General features: G+C 46.7%; 1 protein-coding gene across 8 annotated transcripts in view; it reads right to left on the minus strand.

Annotated features, from left to right (window-relative positions):
• The window catches only part of utrn (utrophin), a 106,999-nt gene that overhangs the window by 26,404 nt on the left and 58,641 nt on the right, over positions 1 to 21,954 (minus strand). For all 8 annotated transcript variants that reach the window (XM_029142074.3, XM_029142075.3, XM_029142077.3 and 5 more), the window contains 7 exons: positions 15,198 to 15,370; positions 14,048 to 14,204; positions 8,307 to 8,436; positions 6,969 to 7,237; positions 6,278 to 6,424; positions 4,220 to 4,298; positions 3,092 to 3,152 (listed from right to left, as the gene is read on the minus strand). In XM_029142074.3, coding sequence (XP_028997907.1) covers positions 3,092 to 3,152; positions 4,220 to 4,298; positions 6,278 to 6,424; positions 6,969 to 7,237; positions 8,307 to 8,436; positions 14,048 to 14,204; positions 15,198 to 15,370 — 1,016 coding nt within the window. The remainder of the gene's footprint in view (positions 1 to 3,091; positions 3,153 to 4,219; positions 4,299 to 6,277; positions 6,425 to 6,968; positions 7,238 to 8,306; positions 8,437 to 14,047; positions 14,205 to 15,197; positions 15,371 to 21,954) is intronic.

A 21,954-nucleotide genomic window follows, 5' to 3' on the forward strand; every position in this document is an offset into this window, starting at 1 on the left:
TGTGTGTTTCTAAAAGGCAACTAGTTGTAGAAGCTGCACAAAGATCTAGCCGTGCTTTTTCAACTATTAGAAATCCAGAAGCTCTGCAGCGCTTACGCTTCCGAGGGCTCTTTTGCTCCTGACAGGTAGCTGGTCCGAGTAGAGAGGACGGCTCTGTTTGCAGATGCTCATCCCTATTCAGTGGGTGTGCGGATCGACGACCCATTAGCATCGCTAATGACGGGACCGCCCTCCGCTCGGGACCTGCTCCTGCTTTACTTGGACGTCCTACAAGGAGCTCGTCTGAATTTAGATGTCGGGAGATATTTGCTCCACACGAGCACAGCACCGGGAGGAAAAGTGGCTTCATTAGTGCAACTGTTAATCCCATTTCTGCTTCTACATCTTCTTACAAGAGTATTTAATGTTAAAGCAGCATCTTTTAAGAATTCCAGACCCGCTAAACGCGCCGATTAGAATGGCCTTTAATCAGATATGGCAGTTTCCCTGATTCAGCCGGAGGTGGTTAACCGTGAGCAGCGGCGTCTGGGGAAAATATCGCTTCGATCCAGCGAAATGCGTGACATTTTCCTTCATAAACATCATTAAATGACATCCAGAGTAGGCATAAACAAATCAAATGGGGTCACGGAGGGGGATACTGCAGCAGGCGGCAAATGATAGAATTTATGTAGCCACCAGGGCAGCGTGGGGGGAAAAATAACCTTTTACAAGATGCTTTTATGAGATTTCCCTCCGAGTGAGCAAGAAAAGTAGGCAGTTTATGCCGAGGGGAGGGAGTTAACGGCCTGACCCCCTCCGACTAACAGATCACCATGATAAAAGTCCAAGTTACCAAAACTAATTGCTAGTCCCGGTGACATTTCAGCGTGGCATTGCCATTCGGAGCTGCTGCAGGTTAAAGTTGTTTAGCTAATTACAGTACGCGCGTCTCCTCTGCTGCTCCATGATTAGCCACAACCATGGTTTTCCACTGATACCACGCGTGTCTTTTAGTCTCGCCTACTAAGATCAGCTCCTCTGGGATTTTACCACCCTAGAGCCCAAGCAGCTGGCTGCAGACCAGCCAATACTGCACTTTCTTCGAGTTTGTCACTGTCACGCATTCAGGCCCCGTCGTGAATAATCATGAGTGTGTGGATGATAATTATGGGCCTATCTGTATTTTCAAAGAGACCGAATTAGTCAAATGTCTGCGTAAACACGGGGGAAGCGTTGGGAATGTTTCTTTCAGGCGGCAGCGATACGCCAAACTTATCAGGAAGTGTCAGTGATACAGTGGGTGATAAGTGCCTGCATTCATCATCTGACATCCTCTGTCTTTCACCTTTACTCCCGCCTTCCTTTTTAGCTCTTGAACCAAATATCCACCTCTCCCAGACGCACAGTATCAGTATTCCAGTGTTGAGCCCCGGTTCAAATAGGACGAGAATCCATTAAGATCTTCTCAATCCCGACATCTTGAGGCCAAAATGCGTGTTGTCCATTCATGTGCATAAAGACTGTCTGTCTGAGGTACAAACGACCACACGCGCGTTTTTCTGGCACCGAATGCTTCCCGACAGAAACGCGGACAGACAGTTCAAACAGAAAAGCTTTGTCTAATCTTTGCTGAGATGCAGTCTGGCTGTATTTCCTCTCAAAGAGCCCACGAGGCGCGTGAGCCCCCCTGCTAAAACGTCAGCCTGCGAGGCAGCCAGCGTGAGGCCGCTGGAGCAAAAACTTGTGTGAATCCATCTGATTTCTCCCCCAATATGTGGCTCTGACGCCTCGCCACAGGGGGTGGACGAGTCGCGGTTTTAATCAGGGGCCCTTTGTCAGCCCGAGAAAGGGGAGTGAAAGGAGATGGAAGTGGAGACGGGGACGGCGCTTGTGAAAATGAATGTGTCAACGAGGGATACGCGTGTCCCCAGCATGTCGGGGCACAGAAAGCGACCTTTGATTAGCCCTGGGGACGGATTTGGATGAGCGTGCGTCCGCCCGCACACGTGTCTGCGTGTGGAGGAGCTGGAGAGGCCACAAGGAAGTGGAAAGACGTTTCCTGTAAAGTAGCTGCAGTTCAAGTGGTTTTAGTTCATGAAGTTTGCAAAGGCCTGAAGAGTGTCTTTTAGACATTGACAGATCATGGCTCACAATGGATGTGTGTGTGTGTGTGTGTGTGTGTGTGTGTGTGTGTGTGTGTGTGTGTGTGTGTGTGTGTGTGTGTGTGATAGATCGAGTGGGACTTTATCTGCATTTCTGGATTTGTGTGAGGATTTCCCTGCCAGCATGGGACCGTGCATCCAGTATCTCCTTGTGTGTGTGTGTGTGTGTGTGTGTGTGTGTGTGTGTGTGTGTGCGTGCGTGCGTGCGTGTTGTGTGCCTTTGTGCAGGTGTTTTGTTTGTGCGAGTGCGCGCACGCAGGTTCACTGGCGGGGCACCTCTGTGATCACAGGCACTGCTGACTCCAAAGTTATAATCCTGTCCTCCGAGTCTTCGCTCGTCTCTGGCTTTCATCTCCGATCCCCTCTAGTGCCAAGCTGCAGGCTCAAGAAACACACAGGTGTCCCGCTTTGTCTAAATCCTGGATTTTTCCATCTCTGGCTGTGTCTTCATTGTCCGTGTGACGTCATTTATCTTAAGGCAGTGAAATTTTGACTGTCCCCAAATCCCTGAAGACTGAATTTGCCACTGACTTGGTTAGTCAGCACTTTGCTGTCAGAAAGTTTCATGATTTCTGGATGATGCGGCTGCTCAAACTTTAATAAGATGACATAGTCTAAGTCATAGCCTATCTTGGCTGATTCTCTACCAACACAAGTCTTTCCCTCTGTGTGTGAATAGAAACTCAGATTTGGCAAAAAAGATGGGAAGCAAGAAGTCAAGCTGAAGTTGACACTGTGGGAACTTGTCCTGGGATTCAGCCTTGTATGATCTATTCACGCGTAGAAGCTGATGGTGAACTGAATGAGGGACGTGAGGGTGAAACAGCCTGGATTCAGTTCAGAGGAGCAAATCAGCAGAAAAGATAGAGATAAGAGTAACACAAATACATTCTGTACAGTTCACAGAAGCACCGCCGTGGCTGTCAAAGCCACTCCTCGACACTTACTTGATGTAATACGGGACCTTATTCTGAGACACCGCACGTTGCCAGGGGAGCTGTACAGAAGCTGCAGAGACAGATAAACAGAAAACAGAGATGGAGAATGACAGGCGAGATGTTAACCAGTCGCCATCCACAGGTCACCATAATGCAGCATAGTCATGACTTTAGCATTTAGAGTTAGACTTTAATACGTTTTATATGTAGTGTAGCCTGTAAAAAATATGTGGAAAGAGGGAGACAATAGACTAAAAGGAGAATACTGTACGTATTGTGCTCGTGCTGATCTAATCTTATCGGTGTGAAGGAATACAACAAACAGGGGAATCCTAAAAATAAGCTGATACCGCACAGTGTTGGCACCAGACAAATAAGTTTTAAGACGCTCTCACGAGCAAAAACACAGAGACGCAATGTGCTTGATTCACGGCCCTCCCGCCTCCCCTCCTCCTCGACACGGCGCCGCGCTCGGATGGAGAGATGAAAAGACAGTAAGAGAAAGAGATTAGGCGAGATTGGGAGATATATGCGATGACGGGGCCGAGATAGGAGCGCGGCACTTTATTGATCCCTGAGGGAATATTAAGCTACTAGTGTAATGAGAGCGAATGGGCGATGGAGGAGATTGTGTCATATTGCCGGGAAGATGAAAGCGGAGACGGAGTGCTGCTCGTCTGGTGCGGCTGCCGAGCTCTCAGCCGGGGCGATCGCACTAAATTCACGTCTACTGGCGACACTGGCCAGATTCCCACCTGCTCTGAATCACACCTTGTCCATTACTCCTCTGTGCCTATCGGCCAGCAACGCAGAACGCTGTGATTATGGGAAATAATAATAGAGCCAGAGTGTTTGATTTCCTGCGTGTCGGTGTCTCACTCCTGCTGCTGCTCTCAGTCTGCTAATGACCACTAGCACTAATTAGGCACAGCATTGTTCAAGAGTAAAGTGTCTTGTCTGCAAACTGCGTGGATGGGAGTATGCACATGTCTGAGGAGCGCGGAGGCTGTGGAGGCTGATGATTAGAAGTCTTATGAAAGGAATGAGGGGGGGTGAAACATTAGCAGCTACATGTTCAGTACGTGCAGAACAAAACGTGTCCCTGTCAAAGCGTTCTAATGGCAGAGAGGTACTCACTTGAGAGGAAATGTTGGGAAGAGGGCCCAAAGTCTCGGTGGGCTTCCTGCAGCAGCTTCAGCCTGTCCTCGACCGCCACCTGACAGACGGGGGGAGAAGACGCGATCAGCCGAACGTGGAGCCGGACGTGAATGTGAGAGACCGAGCTTCGCGGCGGCCGGAGGTGGTGTCATGGTTGGGCTCACTTCAATTCCAGCACGACTAAGTCGGAAGGTGGATTGAGTGTAAAACCCAGAGCCGAAGGAACTTTTTGCTTTAAAAGTTATAAATACTATACAGTATGTAGTAAATCAGAGATGCTTCAGCTTAACTAAAAAAAAGTAAATGTGATGATGACTTCATGATGGATGTCAGGAGCAGTGTTGTTGGGTTCCCTGACTCTAGCAAGGTGAAGCTTATCACTCCCACCCCCACGTATTATTGCTGTGAAAGCTGTGTGTTGACCTCTCAGGCAGCGCACCTGTGCCCTTTGTGGCCGCGGGGTTGTTTTGCTTTATCAGTACTGGAAGCTTTTAATAGTGTCACACACGCCAACACCTCAGGTGTTACAGCGGCCACATCACATCTGCCCACACTGGGATTCAGGAAGTGGGGACGGAGTGTCTGGCAGCTCGGCGTCTTTCTGGCCACTAATATGGCTATTACGGTCACCGTCCCACTGAGTGAGAGATGGAAGCAGCCTGCATATAAAAAGGCAATTTTCTAACTATGCAGTCGGATGTGGCGTAGCAGTGCAGTCGTGGCCTTACGGCACACAGAGCTGAAGAGAGCGGACGACGTGTGCGGCCCCTGGAGGCCTGCTGAGTCTGTGTTTGAGTTATGGACATCCTCCAAGCAGAGAGTCTATTAGACAGAGCCTGTGCGGGACACGGTGAAACAGCACACGGCTACAAATTAGCCCAGCCAGTCGGAATCAATCTGTAGCACTTTCATACAGTACCTGAGGAGGGATGACTTTGGGTTACGTTCCAAGATTTCACTCTGTCCCCAACGGTGATTCTGCTCAGCCCACGTGCGTTTCTCTCCGCCCGCTTTCTCGACTCAATTACCTGCAGCGACGATGCTGCGAGTCTCCGGATGACGCCAAAACGCTTCAAATAGGTTTCCGCATTAGTGTCTTTAAAATGACAAGCGCTCTTCATGCAGTAACCCCGGCGTGTTGGTAAGAAGGTCGCTTTCTTTCTTTGTTTTCACCCGGTTAAGAAGCAGCCCCATAGGCGCTGGTGTGTTCACTTTACAGGAACCCTGGTATTAGCTGTTCTACATAGACCAGACACAAGGCACACCCATCGCTTTCAAACTGGGGTTTGTGGCTGCCGGGGGTTCTTCAAACGCTGCCATCACAGCTGGGTGCTCTGATCAGTATCTTCAAGACACCAGAAGCCAAGAATAATGTCAAAATCCAAAATCTAGTAAAAAAAAAAAGTCTCTTCAAAGGAAGGAAAGTGACCTTTGGTGTTGGGGAAGCAGCTAAAAGTCTAAGTTAGAACTCATGGATTTCTATTTACTATTCAAGCTTAACAGGATTTCTCTCCCTAATTTAAAATCATCTTCCCTTCACTTCCGTCTCCTTCTGATGACTTACAGAAAGTCTCCACGACTTTCCCTCCAGGGCTGAGACATGCTCCACGCTAAGACTCTCAGAGAGTCCCACCGCGGATCAGACCAACACATTCAGGCACACACAGAGGCACGAACGTGACAGGTGTGCGGTGAGAATAGTGTCCATTGATGTGTAGTGACAAAGCGAGGCGCTGAGTACGGAGATATATTCAAGCAAAACAGGTACACGGGTAGAGGGACGAGCCCAAGTCCCCTGTGTTTGGCTGACACAAAGTAAAAATCTGTGTTCATGCAGTGAGAGAAAATGAAGGAGACAGGGAGAGATGCACAGCAAGGCATGGGGCGAGCGAGGGACGAGGGAGAAGGAAGATCAAGCTGCACAGGAGATGGCGTTTATGTAGGCGAGCGTGGACAAACTACGGAACGAAGGAAGCTGCGACAGCGACAAAGCATCGCCGCTTCGCGAGCCGCCAGCGCCTCACGGGGGGGATTTACCTGGAGCAGCTTCCATCTCATGTTGAGCTGGTCCAGTTGCCTGGAGGCGGTGGACGACAGCTGGATGTCCAGCGGCGTCAGATCCGCGGAAAGCTCGTTGACCACGCGCACGTCCTGGCGTAGCGGCGCCACCTCCTCCCTGAAGGCCTGAATGAACGGATGAGCCACGGTGTCACTGATAATGAAGCCTTGAATCCTGGCTCGTTTCACCTAATTGTAACTGTCAATATCCTATTTTACATTACTATTATTCACTGCTGACGAGTGTTTCAATGGTTGCTATGTAATATTTTATTAGACCACATTATCCAAAGTGGGTCCCTGCATGACATGGATATTATGAGATATAATTGGATGTTGAATATTAAGGCCAGGCAGTTCACACCACTCGGAGACCATCGTTAAGATCCTGCATTGAAATGAAATGCAACAGTTGCCTTATTCAACATGTGAGTCACAGTTTTTCCTGTTTCTATTCTACTATTGCTCCTTGATTTACCGTCCATTGAGATCGACAGTCAGGACATCAGTGAATGAAGAACAGATTTTTTTTCACACTTACTGGTGTTAGATGCTTTTAATTAAAAGAAAATATGCAGTTTATACGCTGGGGTGCACTGACAAGCAGGGAGTGTCTTAACTCCTGGTTTAATGGCTGCTTCTGCAACAATGCACACAGACTCTGACTCACCACGGTCTTATCGATGTGGTCCTGCAGGGAGTCGATCAGCAGGTCCCCCACGGGCTGCCAGCCGGCTTTGGCCTCCTCGGCCTGGGTGAGCCGCAGGTCGAGCTGGTCCATGGAGCTCTGCAGCTCCTGAAGCCGCTCCAGGGCCCGTTCCACCTGGTTCTGCCAGCAGCCCACGTGTCCTCTGAGGCGCTCCCACCGCTCCCTCACCTCGCCGGTCTGCTTGAGGATGGCGCGGGCCAAACCCCGGGCCTTCTCCTCTGGGGTGAGGTCTTTGGGAAGCAACAAACGCAGATGAGGTGATGCATTATCGTTTTCTGAATTCATCCTTGTACAAAAGCAGAAGCAAGATTAAGATCCAGCGCCTGTTTCTCTTTTTTCTATGACCTCCATCATAGTTTGAGTGGATGCAGGGCAGTGAAGAATGATGAAAGAGACCCAAAAGAGCAAAACGGTTCCCCAACTACCCATTTTAACTACAAAGAAAGATGAGCAGCTTTTATGATTCTTAAGGTCTCATCCTCCGGGTAATGACAGAATTACCATCTTAACCTGTTATATTACACCTCTGCAGTCTCCCCCTGCCCCGGTTTAATGACCTCAAACTAAAAAGTCTATTTAGTGCCGGATAAAAAACTGTGGGATAATTGCTCCGACTTTGCAACAGTGTCACTCCAAGAAACCTCATATCCGCTGACTACACAACAAGCAAAGGCTCTGATCTTAAATCAGCTTTTTATCTATTTATACAATGAGGCGACGCTTTGATAGTCGTATCAAAGATCACAGAAAAGAAGCCTATCAGGCTGCGCTCTGAAGTCTCACCACACCCCTGCACAGCCCCTCGGGTTGGCACATAGTAGGTTTTACACTAGTTTGAAGGGAAATGTGCTGACTTAATGCTGACTTATGAATTAGCACATTGGATTCTTACATTAGGTGCTGTGTTACACTATATACTGTATGCAGGGGATTTTTGGGTTGATGCAGAAGGACAGGACCACATCACATAAAGCCAACTGAACCCAGAGTTATAGTTGCACTCATCAGTGTAACTAAGCCTGGGAGATGATTTCTTTGAGCAAATCCATCTGCCTCTGACTTGATACTGAAAAGACTTATTGCACTAATGGACTATTTAACATGCTTTGATTTTAGTACAGGTACTGTACTTTAGGAGTTACTCTAATAAGGGCCATAACTGGTAACTAATACTGCACCAACGGACCCCCAGACTTAGTGATTTAGTTACAGTTATGTGATGAAAGCTATGTGGCTAATGCAAATCAATAGCAGGCTTCCTGTTTCATATCTAGATCTGTCGTGGTAACTGCATAGTACCGGTCTTGGGCTGCAGGTTCTTGCGTGGCTCCCCCGGCCCCTCGATGGGCTGGTCAGCGAGAAACATCCTGGCCTGCTCCAAGGTGCTGTTCACCAAGTGTTCACGCTCCTTCAGCTCCGACCGCAGCAGCTGCAGGGACAGAAGCAGTGGTTAGAGGAACTTTGGTCTGTACTTTCAGCCATTAAACATGGTCGTTAAAAGTAAATTGGTGATGATCCTGTTAGATTAGATAGCACGTGGCACTTAATACTTTATTACAGATTACACTAGTTCAGTGAGTCAGAGTGAATTTATGAGCAGATAATTTAAGGGGTTGTACTGTAATTAATGCATGTCCTCTGCAGGTATGTGCATTTCTGTGCCAGCAAACTTTAAATGAACCTCGTGTATTTAAAAAATAATGTTGTATACAGATCCTCAACAAATATCCTAAAAAATGGCCCAGACTTCAAACATAAAACATGGCACATGACCAAAGTGCTTTGATGGAATTAGGTGATTGTTGCAATAGACCAGCTAATACAAATGTGGTCCACCGTACATAGACAAGCCCACACTGGGCTGTCGAGTAAACACATATCAGTGGCTCACCTCAGACTGAAGGCCTCGCCATGGCTCACAGCAGGCGATGGAGCCAGATAGAGCGAGCGAGCGCCGCATGTTAGCGCATAATTATTCTTGTTTTAATATAAGTCTGACCCCAGGGGGCTTCATTGCCTATCGGAGTGTGTGATTGCTTTGTGTGGAGGCGATGTAGTTTAAGACGCTATGAGGCAAGTTGATTAAAAAGGACGAACGTCTCATCAGACTTATCAAACAGGGCGGCAGAACGGAGATGCCAAAAACTGCCCGTGCTTTTAGTCGTGGGCCAGACTTTGATGGAGCGGCAGCTGTCGCCGTGTTAGGTTTTAGCCACGGCGCCGTTTAAAGATGAGCTGTAGCCTACTCACAGGATGCACACACTGTTTATGTCCCACTTCTGTGAGTAAGTTACTGTAAAAGTTAAGTTTGGGCCACGGCAGTGACAAATTCCCACTGCAGCACGCTGACAAACATAGTTTCATGCTGAAATGGAGCCGCTGCTCAGCAAAGAATTAAATCACCCCTACTAATAAATGGTTTGCTGTGTTCCAATGATTTCCTCCCAGCTCAAATGGAGGAAGCGTCGGGTAATAGGCAGGTAGCGCAGAGAGGGGACCTTGTGAGACAGAGACTAAATGAGAGGTGATTGAGGAAGAGGAACAGGGTGTGTATGGGAAGCAGAGATAAGGGAAGGTGGGTGTGGAGCTAAGCTGCGAGCAGAACTAAAAGTAGAAGCCCACTTCTTTTTTTGTTTTGCACCCGCAGATTTGATGGTGACTGAAATCAGGCTTTAGAAGGCATTGAGCTGAGTGCGGGGAGCTTATTTATTTGCAAATACGCTTTGCCCATTGCTGTAATATATTCTAATATCAGTTCTGAAACCTCGCAAGAAATTCTAACCTGCGGATCGCAGATAGGCAGATTATCCTTGGCGCGAACGGCATCCTGGTGGGAACATTCTCATATGTAATGTTTACGCTGAGTCTAAAACGCTCCTGTAGTAACGGAGCATCGCTTTGGTGCCTGGAAATATGCAAATAAGCAACGGCAACAGACACATATCCTCCACTCACGGAGGCTGTGAAATTCGGCTGGAAGTCCTGGAAAAGGTGAAATCACACTAGCTCTACTAAACATATCTATCATAGATGATTGGAGGTTTATTAGGGAGCAAAATTGATTTTTAACTGATGTGAGCTGTTGTTCTAGGATCAGATGGACATTAAATGGTTAACAAAGTCATCAGTGTGTGGTGAGAATGACTCACCTTTATTCCGTAATGCAAAAGGTGCTTTTTCTGTAGCTGTATGTGAAATTCCCCCATTGTGGGACTAATAAAGGCATTTTTAATTCTTATAAGAATATTACAGAAAGAGTTCGGCTGTGGATCCGAGGACACAGACGAATGCCACAATGGCAGGTAGTAAGAAACAGCCTGGTTGTCTCTCATTCAGCCAGTAAGTATCCTTGTAGTTCAGACAGAGGACAATAACGACGATCGCCCCCTAACTTCACCGCACCCACATCAGCAGAGAGTCACACAAGGACAGATTTTTCATAGGGAGCATGAGAGGTAAATATCAAACACATGTAAAGCTTTCAGGCTAAGCACAAAGCTTTTTTCCCCAGCAAATCCCAGCTGGCCTATGAATGATAAGACATGGCTGTGTATGTCAGAGATAAAAAGAGGCAGGTCTTCATTTTGGTCTCCGTCTTTTTAATAGTTTTCAGCTCTGGTACATCAGAGCTGGGTCAGCGGTGGTGTGATTTGTGACAGCCACAGAAAGGAGGCTGCTGTCAGTCCCACTATACTTATGGCACGAATCCTGTAGCTACATATGAGTGACTGTGACCTTGGCCATGCGTGTGTGTGTGCGTTCGCGTCCAGGTCCGTGTTGTTGTGTGGCCGCGACAGCAAAAGCAGGGCCTTATCGCGGCATGGCCTGTGCTGTGGCGCCGATAAGATAACATCTGGACACAGCTACTCTTAGAGCTCTGCCAAAAGATCCCTCCTCCTGCTCTCCAAGCCCCGCTATCGCTGCCTCGCCACAATATCGCTGCAGCCCTCATCTTCTTCCAGGGAAAAAGCACACGAGCCTCCCGAAAGGAGCGCTACAACAAACAGGCACTCAACAGCAGAAAACACGCTGAGAGGGACTCAAGGAGCTCACTCACAATTAAACTCTCACAAAGAAAGAGTAAATACTGTAAGCACTTTCAGTAAAAGAAAACTTGACTTTAGATTTGCAATCACATGCGGTTAGATGCTTCAGGAAGGAGCCTCACAGTGACTCTGCCTTAAAGTTAATTGCTCTTTAGCCCTACAGTACGTGCACCAATGCGTTAGAAGAGCTAGGAGCAGGTGAGAGAAGGTGACTGCTTCAAATCACAGGCTCAGACATGCTTTACTAATCTCAGGGCTGCTCTCTACCTTGTTGACGCTCCACAGCAGGGAATCAAATAGGATGTTTTGTCTGTGTTAAGCTTTTAAAGTGGCTTTTCTGCCGGTCATTTGGTATAGTTGGCTTCTAGAGCTCCGCCGTTCAAACAGCTGCTGGTTGTGACTGAAAATAGTTCACGGGAACAGACAGAAATTTGAAGGCTGCGACACTGGTCCGTTCAGAACCACCTGCAACGTCTGTCACGCTATTTGAGCCATTCAAGTGAAAATATTAATTATAGCGGCTGTGACAATGAGGTGTTTGACAGCTCAGATGTAACCCAGACATGGTTCATTGTGCTGCTGCACAAAGCATGCCCTTGACTGAACTATAACAGAGCCATAACGTGAGACGCCAGCCTAATAAAGTCCCAAAATGCTCCCAACAAGTGCAGAGGAAGCAGATAAAAATAATTAAGTTAATCAAAGCAAAGCAATTGTTCGGAAGAAAAAGTCCTTCCTCTCCTGTGAGATAAGGTAAACTCCAGCGCAGCACTTTAATCCATTTTATTCTTTTTATGACCTGTCCGTTTATGTGGAATGGTGCTAATCAATCATGAGGACGTAATGATTAAGAAGCGCTGCAGCAGATTATTAGAGCCTCATTGCTTTAGGCCGAGTTCATTGTATTTGTTCCTTAAAGGGACACTCTAGGATTGTGTGTGTGTTTGGATGGGAGACTTCAGCCAAAGTTAGGAAGCTGTTAGCAACAAGGTGATCTAGAGAAATGAACCATTAATGGACATTGCTGTTACTGTGCATTGTGTTTGTTTTTGCACTTAGTGTCCTGAACCGCACTGGACTGTCTGAACAATGCAGACAAAACCACAATGGTTCCTGAAAGATAAGACTCATTAACAGGCCTACAAGCATTAGCTGCCTCGTTCCCACTCCTTGATCTAAACGCTGTTAATTGAATACAGCAGACTGATGAGTTTAATCAGATGGCTGCTGACGAAGGGCTTATGTTGGATAATTCAATGGGCAATTACTAAATATAATTATGGCCATTATAGGGGAGAAAAGACACCGATCAATACAGTTCACTGTCATAAGGCAGCACAACAGTTCTCCTACAACATAAACTGTTGCTTCCAAGTAGAATCTAATCTAAAATCCTGAAAATTAAAAAGGTGTAGGTGTATAATATTTATCTAAAATTTAAGGCCACTGGTCTCCTATTTGTCTAATTCTTTAAAAACAGTAATATCCGTTGTTCTAGGGCGGGTTTAGCGCCTCAGCTTTTCTCCTAAAGTAGGAAAATGTGTTTTCATACGGCCCTTCTAGGCCTATGGGAAGCAATTTCCATACATATGACATATATGCGTCTGTTTTCTCAGATGCAGGTGTGCGTGCATGCATCAGCACAGGGAAATAGCATGCACTGTATGTGTGTCAGCGTGAGCAAGTAATAGAGCATGACGTGTTCAAAGCCCCGGCTCTTTGTGCTGCGCTCCCTGCTCATCCCTCTCAGGGCCGGCAGGACCTCCAGGCCAATCTATTAAGAACACAGACGAGAAGGAAGCGAAGGAAAAAATATAACATGGACAAAATGAAAAGTGAGCCCTCCTCACTTTCTGCTCCCCTGTTTCAGTATTTTCGTCTTTAAAGGCAAAGACCGGGAGACGAACGGGCACAGACAGAAAGAGACAAAGGTGGTGTGGAAAAAAAAAAGAATACCAGCAGAGGGACAGACCCCAAGAAGAAGGAGGACAGAAAGCGAGATAAAAGACCTGAAAGAGGATAACGAGAAAAGGAAGGTGAAAGTGGAGATGCGGGAAGATTGTGGTCCTCCGTGGTTATTGTCCTCTCAGCCCAGTTCCTTATCTAATGGAGCGTGTCTGAGACGCTGGGTCTGAGCTCTGTGTCGGGCGCTGGACACAAGACACGGAGCAAACCTCAGCATCACCCGAGACCCGAGAGGAAATTCTGATTAGACCGGTGAGCAGCAGCTCATGGCTCAGAAACAACCCAGCTGCTTTATTTTTCATCTCGTCCCTGTCTGACTCTGAAAGGTACCGATTTAGTCTTAATATTCTGTATAATAAGCAATTAGAGCTAGAAATTAGTTATGAAGATAAGTTTAAAATTCATATCCACCATCTGTATTTACAAGTATTTGCATAACAAAATGCCACAATAATTCAGCTTAGAACTTTTTAAAACCTCAGCAACGGCACAAATACAAAAAAAGCGACTGTTAAGCAGAGCCACACTGCAGCAACTGTTAATGAATACGTGGTGTGTGTCTGTAGACACGCGCTCTCAGTGTCTGCAATCCCACACCCACCTCCACCGCGCTTGTTCCTTCTCAAGCATTTGGTTGAACAAAGTCACCGCGCGGCGATGAGGTTGTGAAGAAAGGTATTGTGATGTTGACATCAAGCGGACTGGGAATAAACAGTAGCCTCGGGGTGAAGCATTTATCTGAAAGCAATTATGTGCCATCGTACTATCACAATAACCAGCAGTTACAATAAATAATACAATAGGGGACCCAGATAACAAACAGCAGCGACGCTGGGCAGAATGAAGATACTGATTGCTTGCTGGAATAAAAGACGCTGACTTGTCCAGGGGAGATAAATAAGAGTGATTCTAAGAATCAAGCAGCTGGAGCGTCGCTACTGATTGAGGAGCCGTCATCTGGACATTGGCCTTGGACTCCATTATCACGCGTTGCCTTTGGGATCGGAGCGGGTCCTCGCGCGCACCTACCGTGCAGTGGTTCTGCTGCTGCAGCAGGGTGGGCACGTCTCCACCGATGGGCATCTGCTTGGCCAGCTCCTCGTCCTTCATGCAGATCCACCTCCACAGCTCCTCCAGGAGGCCCAGCAGACGGGACCAGCGCTCGGCACTTGCCTCCAGATGGGCCCTGCCAACACACACCACGGGCGCCACATATTATTCAATGCCGTGATTGAAAATAGTTCGGGTTTCCAGAAATATAAAAACAGTTCGCGGACATCCAGAAATGCTTTTTTACTACACACACTGGTGACTGCTGCCACTCAGCACAGGCTGCACTGGTTTGAATGTTCTTTGTAAATTGAACTCAGCTGTAATTGTGCGGGTGGCAGCATATGTGTTGATAAACACCTATTTCTCCCCTGGGCATAATTACACATGTACTGCAATTAAGGCATAATGGGATGGATCCAATCAACACACACTGTATCCAGCCTTCCCCACAATTACAGACCGATCTCTGTTTTTCTCTCACTCGTCTTCCCATGGAACAATTCCAGCCTATTATAGCTACACTGCCCGATTTTGACTCACTTCCATTAGTTCTTATTTGCTCAGAATGAACTATTACTGAGGCACTTGTGCATGTATCTGCAGCCCCTCTCTCTGGAGCTGTGTCGGGCTCCTGTGCTCCTTCGCTCCGGCCCTGCTCCCTCTCTTTGTCTTTGAACGTCTCCATCTGGCCCTGTCACGTTCGCTTCCACCTTCACTTTCTTCATCCGCTACACTGTCACCCATCACCAATCTTATTTATTGATGCCAAGGTTGCAGCTGACGGGGCACTGTCCGTGTCCTCAGGTGTTTGTGAGCCACTGTAGTAGCTCTCAGCTCCTATTGGAGCTGGAATTCATCTCTAGAAAACAGGATATATTGTACCTATGAAACCTGTCTTATTTTAAGTGTTTGCAACCTTTTATTTGTTTGTTTTTTCATCACATCTACCTGATGCTTTGTGCAATTTGTGCCCTGATTAAAATATTTAACTGAGGCACTTGAACCTACTTGAACCACTGCCAAGGTGATTTTTGCCCCTGGAGAGAATCGTTATCCAAGTTAAATGACCCACAACACTAGTCAGTGGTAAAAAGGAAAATTCTTGAGCAATCCATGATTTACTTACCGGATGTTGGCTGATTTAGCTTTCAAGTCACTCCAGCGTTGGTTCATGTCGTCCAGCCTGTGCTGGAGGAACACAGCTTCATCGGAGCTGCCCAGAGCCTTGACCATCTTCGACTTATTTCCCTCCACACTCTTGTAGATGTCGTTGTGGGCATCGATCTCAGCCTGGATGTCCTGCAAACACACAAAGAGAAAGATCGTCACCACCGGATGAAAAAGTCCAGTCAGGGACAGCAACAGTAATTGCGTGTCACCCAAAACACGGCATCACAGTTTTCGATGCTGCCACAGCGGAATATTCATGAACCGAAAATAAACTGTGATTCACAGTCACAAATACTGGGCTTAAATGAATTCACAGTATACAGTACTGCTCACAACATTTCCGGAGGGCAGAGCAGTTTATAATTTCATGAAAAGTACTTTTTGGCTCGTTGACAAAACGTGATTTTAACTTCTACCCTTCCATTGAGTGGGAGGACCCGATCCAATCAAAACAAAGTGTGCCTCTAAACCTATTGCTTATCCCAAGCTATGCCAAAGCACACTGCGCTAATTCCAGGCTGAGACAACGCAGGGCTCCTCCTAACGGCTCCAACACTGTTATCAAGCAGGGTTCTTCTGTGCATGTGCGTGTCTGCCCTTAACAAGGCAGCTCTATTACACAACACCGTCTCAAAAGGTATGTGCGACTGCTTGTGTGAGGGTGGAACCACATGGGGAGGTGACGCAAGCAGAGGATCCTGTCAAATATTTTATTTTTAGACCCGTAAAACCGCTCCCCCCCCCCTTCCCACTCTCTCTCTCTACTGGGACTCCCTTCAGTTAAACCCATTTCAACTGCAGATAAAGGAAAGTCTTCAGTATCATGTGGCTGTGTGTAACACTGTCTGTAGCACAGAGACAGAAGCAAATGGGACAGAATTAGTCCAGATAGGAAATGTAATGACCTACAGCCTAGAACAGGAAACACACCTTATTTAGTAAATTGCCCGTCCTCAGTAAGTGAGATCGTTACTTTCGTTCCATTGTAGCGTGAAAAATGAAATGACTCAATTAATTAAGTTTCATCTCATAATTTATAAAAAAATGCTGCATTCAAGGATGATTAAAAAATAATTGCAAAAAATATTATCGGTAGAAGTTGGCACTGAACGGAATGAGCAGGAGTCAGACAATATGCAGGATTCATCAGCACATGGGAGCGAAACACATTCTTCAGCTACAGTGGAATCACGCTTTCATACTAGTGTAAAGCAATGCACTGAATGCCAGCATCATCAGACAAAGGCGGACCCAAATCCCTCCACAATTTGCAAAGATAATCACCTAGTGGATTTTTGACCCAGACCAAATGCCTCTAAAAGGTCACGGAAGGGAGAGAGCATGTTGGAGGAGGAGTAAGAAAAGTAAGAGAGAGACAACACTGAACGACTGAGTCGTTTTATCACTGAGGCATCTGGCTGGGCTCCAAGTCATTACCAAAGTGCTTTTCTTTTCTTTAGCACTTTTACTTGCACTGGAATTAACACTGGCTAGCACATGAGAGAGTAATACCCATCTATCTGTACGCACCGAGCACCGGCAAGTATGAGGCAACATCCACAAAGGACACGCACAGGCAGAAAAGACAACTACTGACTTGAGCGACCCGCAATTAAAGTTTAATGAGATATGAATTTCAGAATGAATGTTATTTTGTTTTGGCAACTAATCTCCCTGGAATCTCAAATTAGAACTTTATGAAGGATACAAGCTTTATAGACACGCTTTGTAGTTAAACACACGTATAAAATCCCTTCTGTTGCCCAAAACAAATATTTTATGTTGACAAACAAACACCAAAGCTGAGCTGATCTATATTTGTCTTAAGGTCTCAATAACACAATTACTGTAACGTCTCGCTTTGACAAATTAGGCTCAGCTCAAGGCTCCAGGTCTCACTCTACCAATTCTCTCCTTGCATGATATCTCTCCTTAATAACTAGCAAAGCAGTCCGGACCCACTTATTCCATTTTAATGAGAATTGCAACGCCTGCTCAGACTTCATAAAGCTGAATAGTCGGCAAACAAGATGGACACTTGTTGCGTTTGTATTAATGATAAGGAACTTTAGATCCATAGGCGTTTACCTGTTCAAACCTGCCAAGCAGCTCCTGCAAGCTGAAGCTCAGTCCAATCATGTTCATGAATGAATCATGAGTGTGTGCTCTAGCTCCTCCCACTCTCCCCTACATCCTCTCTATTGTCATATTAGGTAAGTCCTCCAGTGGTCACGCTCGAATCCTTCAAGGTCAGGCGTCACATCAAAAGTAAGTCCAATGTATGAAGAACTCTCCAGCGCCGCAGGGTCAAATCCAGGTTGCGCTTCACACACTTCACGCGCCCCTCGGCGGCGCTCGTGCACGCGTGCCGGCGCCGGTGCTCGCCCAATCCCACCACATGTCGGGAGCATCCTCTACAGACCTGCGGCCGGGGCTGAGGCGGCAGTCATGGCTCGGACCCGGGGCTTGGATTAACGGGGCGATTCTGCACGAGTGGAGGCCGGAGGCTGGTGGCACGGCGCCTCTGGCCGGGGCTGGAGCGCCGGAGCTGGGAGGGAAATCCAGCAAACCTTGGGTGGAGGTCTGCAAAGCGGAGATAAGAGCTCGTGTCTTGAGGGACGGAGAGGCTGATGTCAAGCGTTGAGTGGTAGAGGACAGGTCTGGCTACTGCTTCTCTTCCTCCACGTCCCCTCTGGGCATGAGGCGGGCTGTTTATACGATGTCAGCAATCCCACCCAGGGCAGGGTCTGGTCGTTTGTTCTCAATTACTCAGATAAAAAGCGCATTATTCCTGGGAGCCGTACGAGCCTACACACTTCCAAAGGCGAGACGGCGGCTCACACGGTCCTTCCCCCATGAACCGGTAACAAAGACTCAAAGAGACAGTCACCTCAGTGTCCGCCCTGCTCCCCAGCGCCCCGCTCTCGCTCCATCACACCCCCCTAATCACTGCCAGGGCTGGGCCACTTACTCCATGAATTCCTTCTTTTTCTGGAGCCACGTGTTGGCAGGGAGCCGCCTCGAGGTTCGACGGGGAGTCCAACTTTTTTGGCCCGTGTGAGTCGAAGCGCTGTTGATTATCTCGTTCGCCCTTGGAGAGGTTAAGAGCTGGATCCGTTCCTCGCTCTGTTCAGTCTCCCCACGGGACGAGCTTCTTGAAAACTTCTATTTCTTTATTTCTGCTCGGTCCGGGGGTCACACAGAACCTCTGGCTTGTGTCCCCATCCCTCTCTCATCTTCCTCTGTTGCTCCCTGGCCACTAGCCCCACTCTTTCGCACAGCTGTTTATTATTTTAATCAGTATCCTCCCTTTCCCCTCCTCTCTCTCTCTCTCTCTCTCTCTCTCTCTCTTCCCCCTAAACTAACCCAACAGACTACACACCCATTTCCTGAGGCCCGCACAGGCAGAGAGAGCAGTGTTTCAGAGAAGGGAAGCTTTGGAAAAAATTTAAATGGAACTTTCTACCTGTCGAGCTGAGGAGAGGTGGAAAAAACAAACAGCGGTTTGTTTAAAGAATGCCAAACAGGATGTGATGTGAAATGAGATGAGTTAAGTGGCTTGATTTCAGAACAGGCTACAGAAAAACATATCCACACATTATATTTGAAAAACTGAAGCCTATTACGTTCAAATATTGCAATTTGAGCATCATCTCATGACAGAGACCAGCATCACGTTGTCCCTGCAGAGCTGCAGCACGCTAAAAAGATTAGCATCAAAGCATGTTGCTATGTATCAGGCCTGTAGGTGCCTGCTTACTTATGTATGAGTGTTGGTAGACATTTTGAACAGCAGGGCAGACATGTGGTGCTCATCAAAGACATGCAGACAGATGGCTGTCAAGTGATAGAAAAAACGGAAAAACATACAATACAACGTTGCATATTCATAAGATAAAGACTTTGAAGTAGACTCACCTAATTAAAATATTTACATACTCAAACCCTTAAAGCACATTTTCTTACGCATGCCAACAATTTGTACTGTCTGAGGGCTTTGGTGCAGAAGGATGTGAAACGAGGCGGTCGGATCTGACACGTCTGACAAGTAGAACTAATTCTTCAATGGGTGGAAACTGAGGCTGAAAAATGATGCTGGAGAATTCTGGGTTGTCAAGGTAGCTTGTGCAAGCGACATCGCAAAGAAGACACTGTGCACCCACACACGCGCACAAATATTGTACAGGAGGCAGCCTCAGGCAGGAGACATGAGGGTTAATGTTGGTCTACATTAGTGAGCTACGCAGATTAGGACCATTACTGGAGTAAAAACCTAATGCTTCCAGTCCCTCAGGCAAAAAGAAAGGAGCAAAAGGAGGTTCACAGAAAATTATATGACACCAGAAAGGCTGCAGCAATTAAGCTGTTCACTGTACCAGGAATTAAGGCTTTCAAGCAATCATAAACAATTCATAAACTTTTAAAGCAGTTAAATCATATTACATCTTAACATCTTCCCCTTGTTGCAGAGATATTAGCACAAGTGTGACAAACTTTGCAAAGTAAATGAAACAAGAGAGGAGGAAACCTTGTCTAAAAGAATAAAAAAAGAGCAACAGTGAGCGGTGAGAAGTTTGCTCACTCAGATCTTGTCAAGAGGAAACAGAAGTCACTGTTTAAAATGAAGTTGTGCGTCCGTATTCCGGCACACAGACACACAAAAGGCGCCCTCAGGCCAATTCCAGCAGCAGACCCCTCTACCAGCCTGCAGCTCAGAGGATATTCCCCAGTCGTCTCATCAAAGATTCATCCAATCCCATCTAATCCAGGCTTCTGCCACCACAATGAATAATGTCTCAAAGAAATCAATGTAGCTGCAGCATTCCGCTGTAATTCTCAGCCTCTCAAATAAGCTCCATGCAACGAGTCCACTTCCTGTGCCCCAGGTTATCAGGCACTTCTTTCCTGCTGGCAGGCAGGCATCCTTCTATGGACATCTGGCGCTGATGTGGATTTATGTAAGCAGTCATTTAGTCAAACTACGACCCACTAACACGGGAACCTTTGATGTTCTTTTCAAATCAACGTGGTTCTGTGACGCTGCAGAGCCACTTTACACTCATTACGTGAAGCTTTCGCACTCGTCGCCGCTGAAGAATTTAATCACAAAATAGTTTTCGCGTAGGTTTATCTTTTATCAGCACAGGGTTAATGCAGCTGCCACAGAGTCTGTGGGTTAGGAGGAAATGGGCTGTAGATGAATGAGATAAGTCCGACAGAACCTTTCACAGAATTTGAGCCATCTGCACTTTTTAAATACCTGTCATACTCTGAATCGTGTACAAATAGGTTATACTTTATACTATCAACACTAGTTGACTGCACAAAGCAATGCGCTCAGTGTTCACAGAGTGATGGGGTTTTATCTGACATCTGTCCCCAGGACTCTAGTGAAGACCTTCGTCTAGATTCTCTCTAAATTTGGACAAATCTAATGTCCACACTAAAAATAAAAGCAAAATGAGGCTTAGGCAACTTTAATGGAAGTCAACACAACATGTCGGCAAAGTCGAAGCAATGAGAAACGCCCTTGATGCGCATTAGCAGGTCGGTGTCCAATACTCGACTGGCAGCTGACCTCCGCCGACGTGACAGAGCGGTCATTAAAGAGGACGAGCGGGGTCAAAGGTCAGCTGATCACTAATAACCTATTGCAAATAATGGACCCCAGTCACAAGCAAAACAAATAGGACATCCTGGAATTCATATGCAAGCACCTGGAAAGAGAAATTGATTAGAAGCGCTGTGTACTGTCGCCCGATAATTTCTATTGATCCAGAGCCTTTTGTGTTCCCACGCGTCTATGCTCCGCTTGAAAACAATCTTAAACCTAAGGAAACTTAGTGGGGGGGGGGGGGGGGGGGGGGGGGGGGGGTGTCCCTCGACTTACTCCACAATGGCCACAAAAGAACAGCAGTGGGACTGACGCCGCTGTCACCTCTACCACAGGCTGAGAAAGGAGCACAAATTGCGCATGAGCCGACCACCTGCTGTGTTTGATGAGGAGGAACAAGAAAGATTAACTGACTGGGCCTATTACCACCAAGTGTCTCCAGCTGAAGACGTCGAACGTATTAACAGGAAGTGCAGCTTTAGGAAGCTGATGCCAAAATAATGAACCAGCACATCATAATTAAGGAATCTCAGTTGGAGGCGAAGATGAAAGAAAACTGTGTAAAGGCAGAAAAACTAAAACACATACTACTCACTCACATTCATACGTTATATAAGGTACAGTAAAAAGGAAAACCTTCAAATAAACAACAGGCCATGATCTGTGGGCTGGTCTGGAGCAAGACAAGATGACAGGAGGTGATGGATGGAAGGAGACGATGATGAATGACTCCGTGTTAAGTGAATGAGGCAGAAACGAACACACGAGAAGGATGGCACCGATAATCTGCAGTGAAAGAGCAGATGTTACCATCAACATTTTATAAATGTGCCATAAGTGAAGCTCTCAGGGGCAGAACCAGGGGATTGCTTGTATCGTTTGATGTGTTCGGTTTAGGAACAGAAAAACGGGCGAATAACAGGGAGTGATGGAAAACGTCTATTTATATCGTCATCTGTGACACACGCAAAAACAGCACAGACAAGACAGAGAAATTCCATCAAAACATCCACTTCAATATATCAAACCCACAGCCTTTTAGCTAATAACTATATAAATTAAATATGTTAGAAAAAAAAACTAATTCATGATACATTTT

Source organism: Betta splendens, chromosome 24, assembly GCF_900634795.4.
Source record: "Betta splendens chromosome 24, fBetSpl5.4, whole genome shotgun sequence".
Classification (NCBI taxonomy): Eukaryota; Metazoa; Chordata; class Actinopteri; order Anabantiformes; family Osphronemidae; genus Betta; species Betta splendens.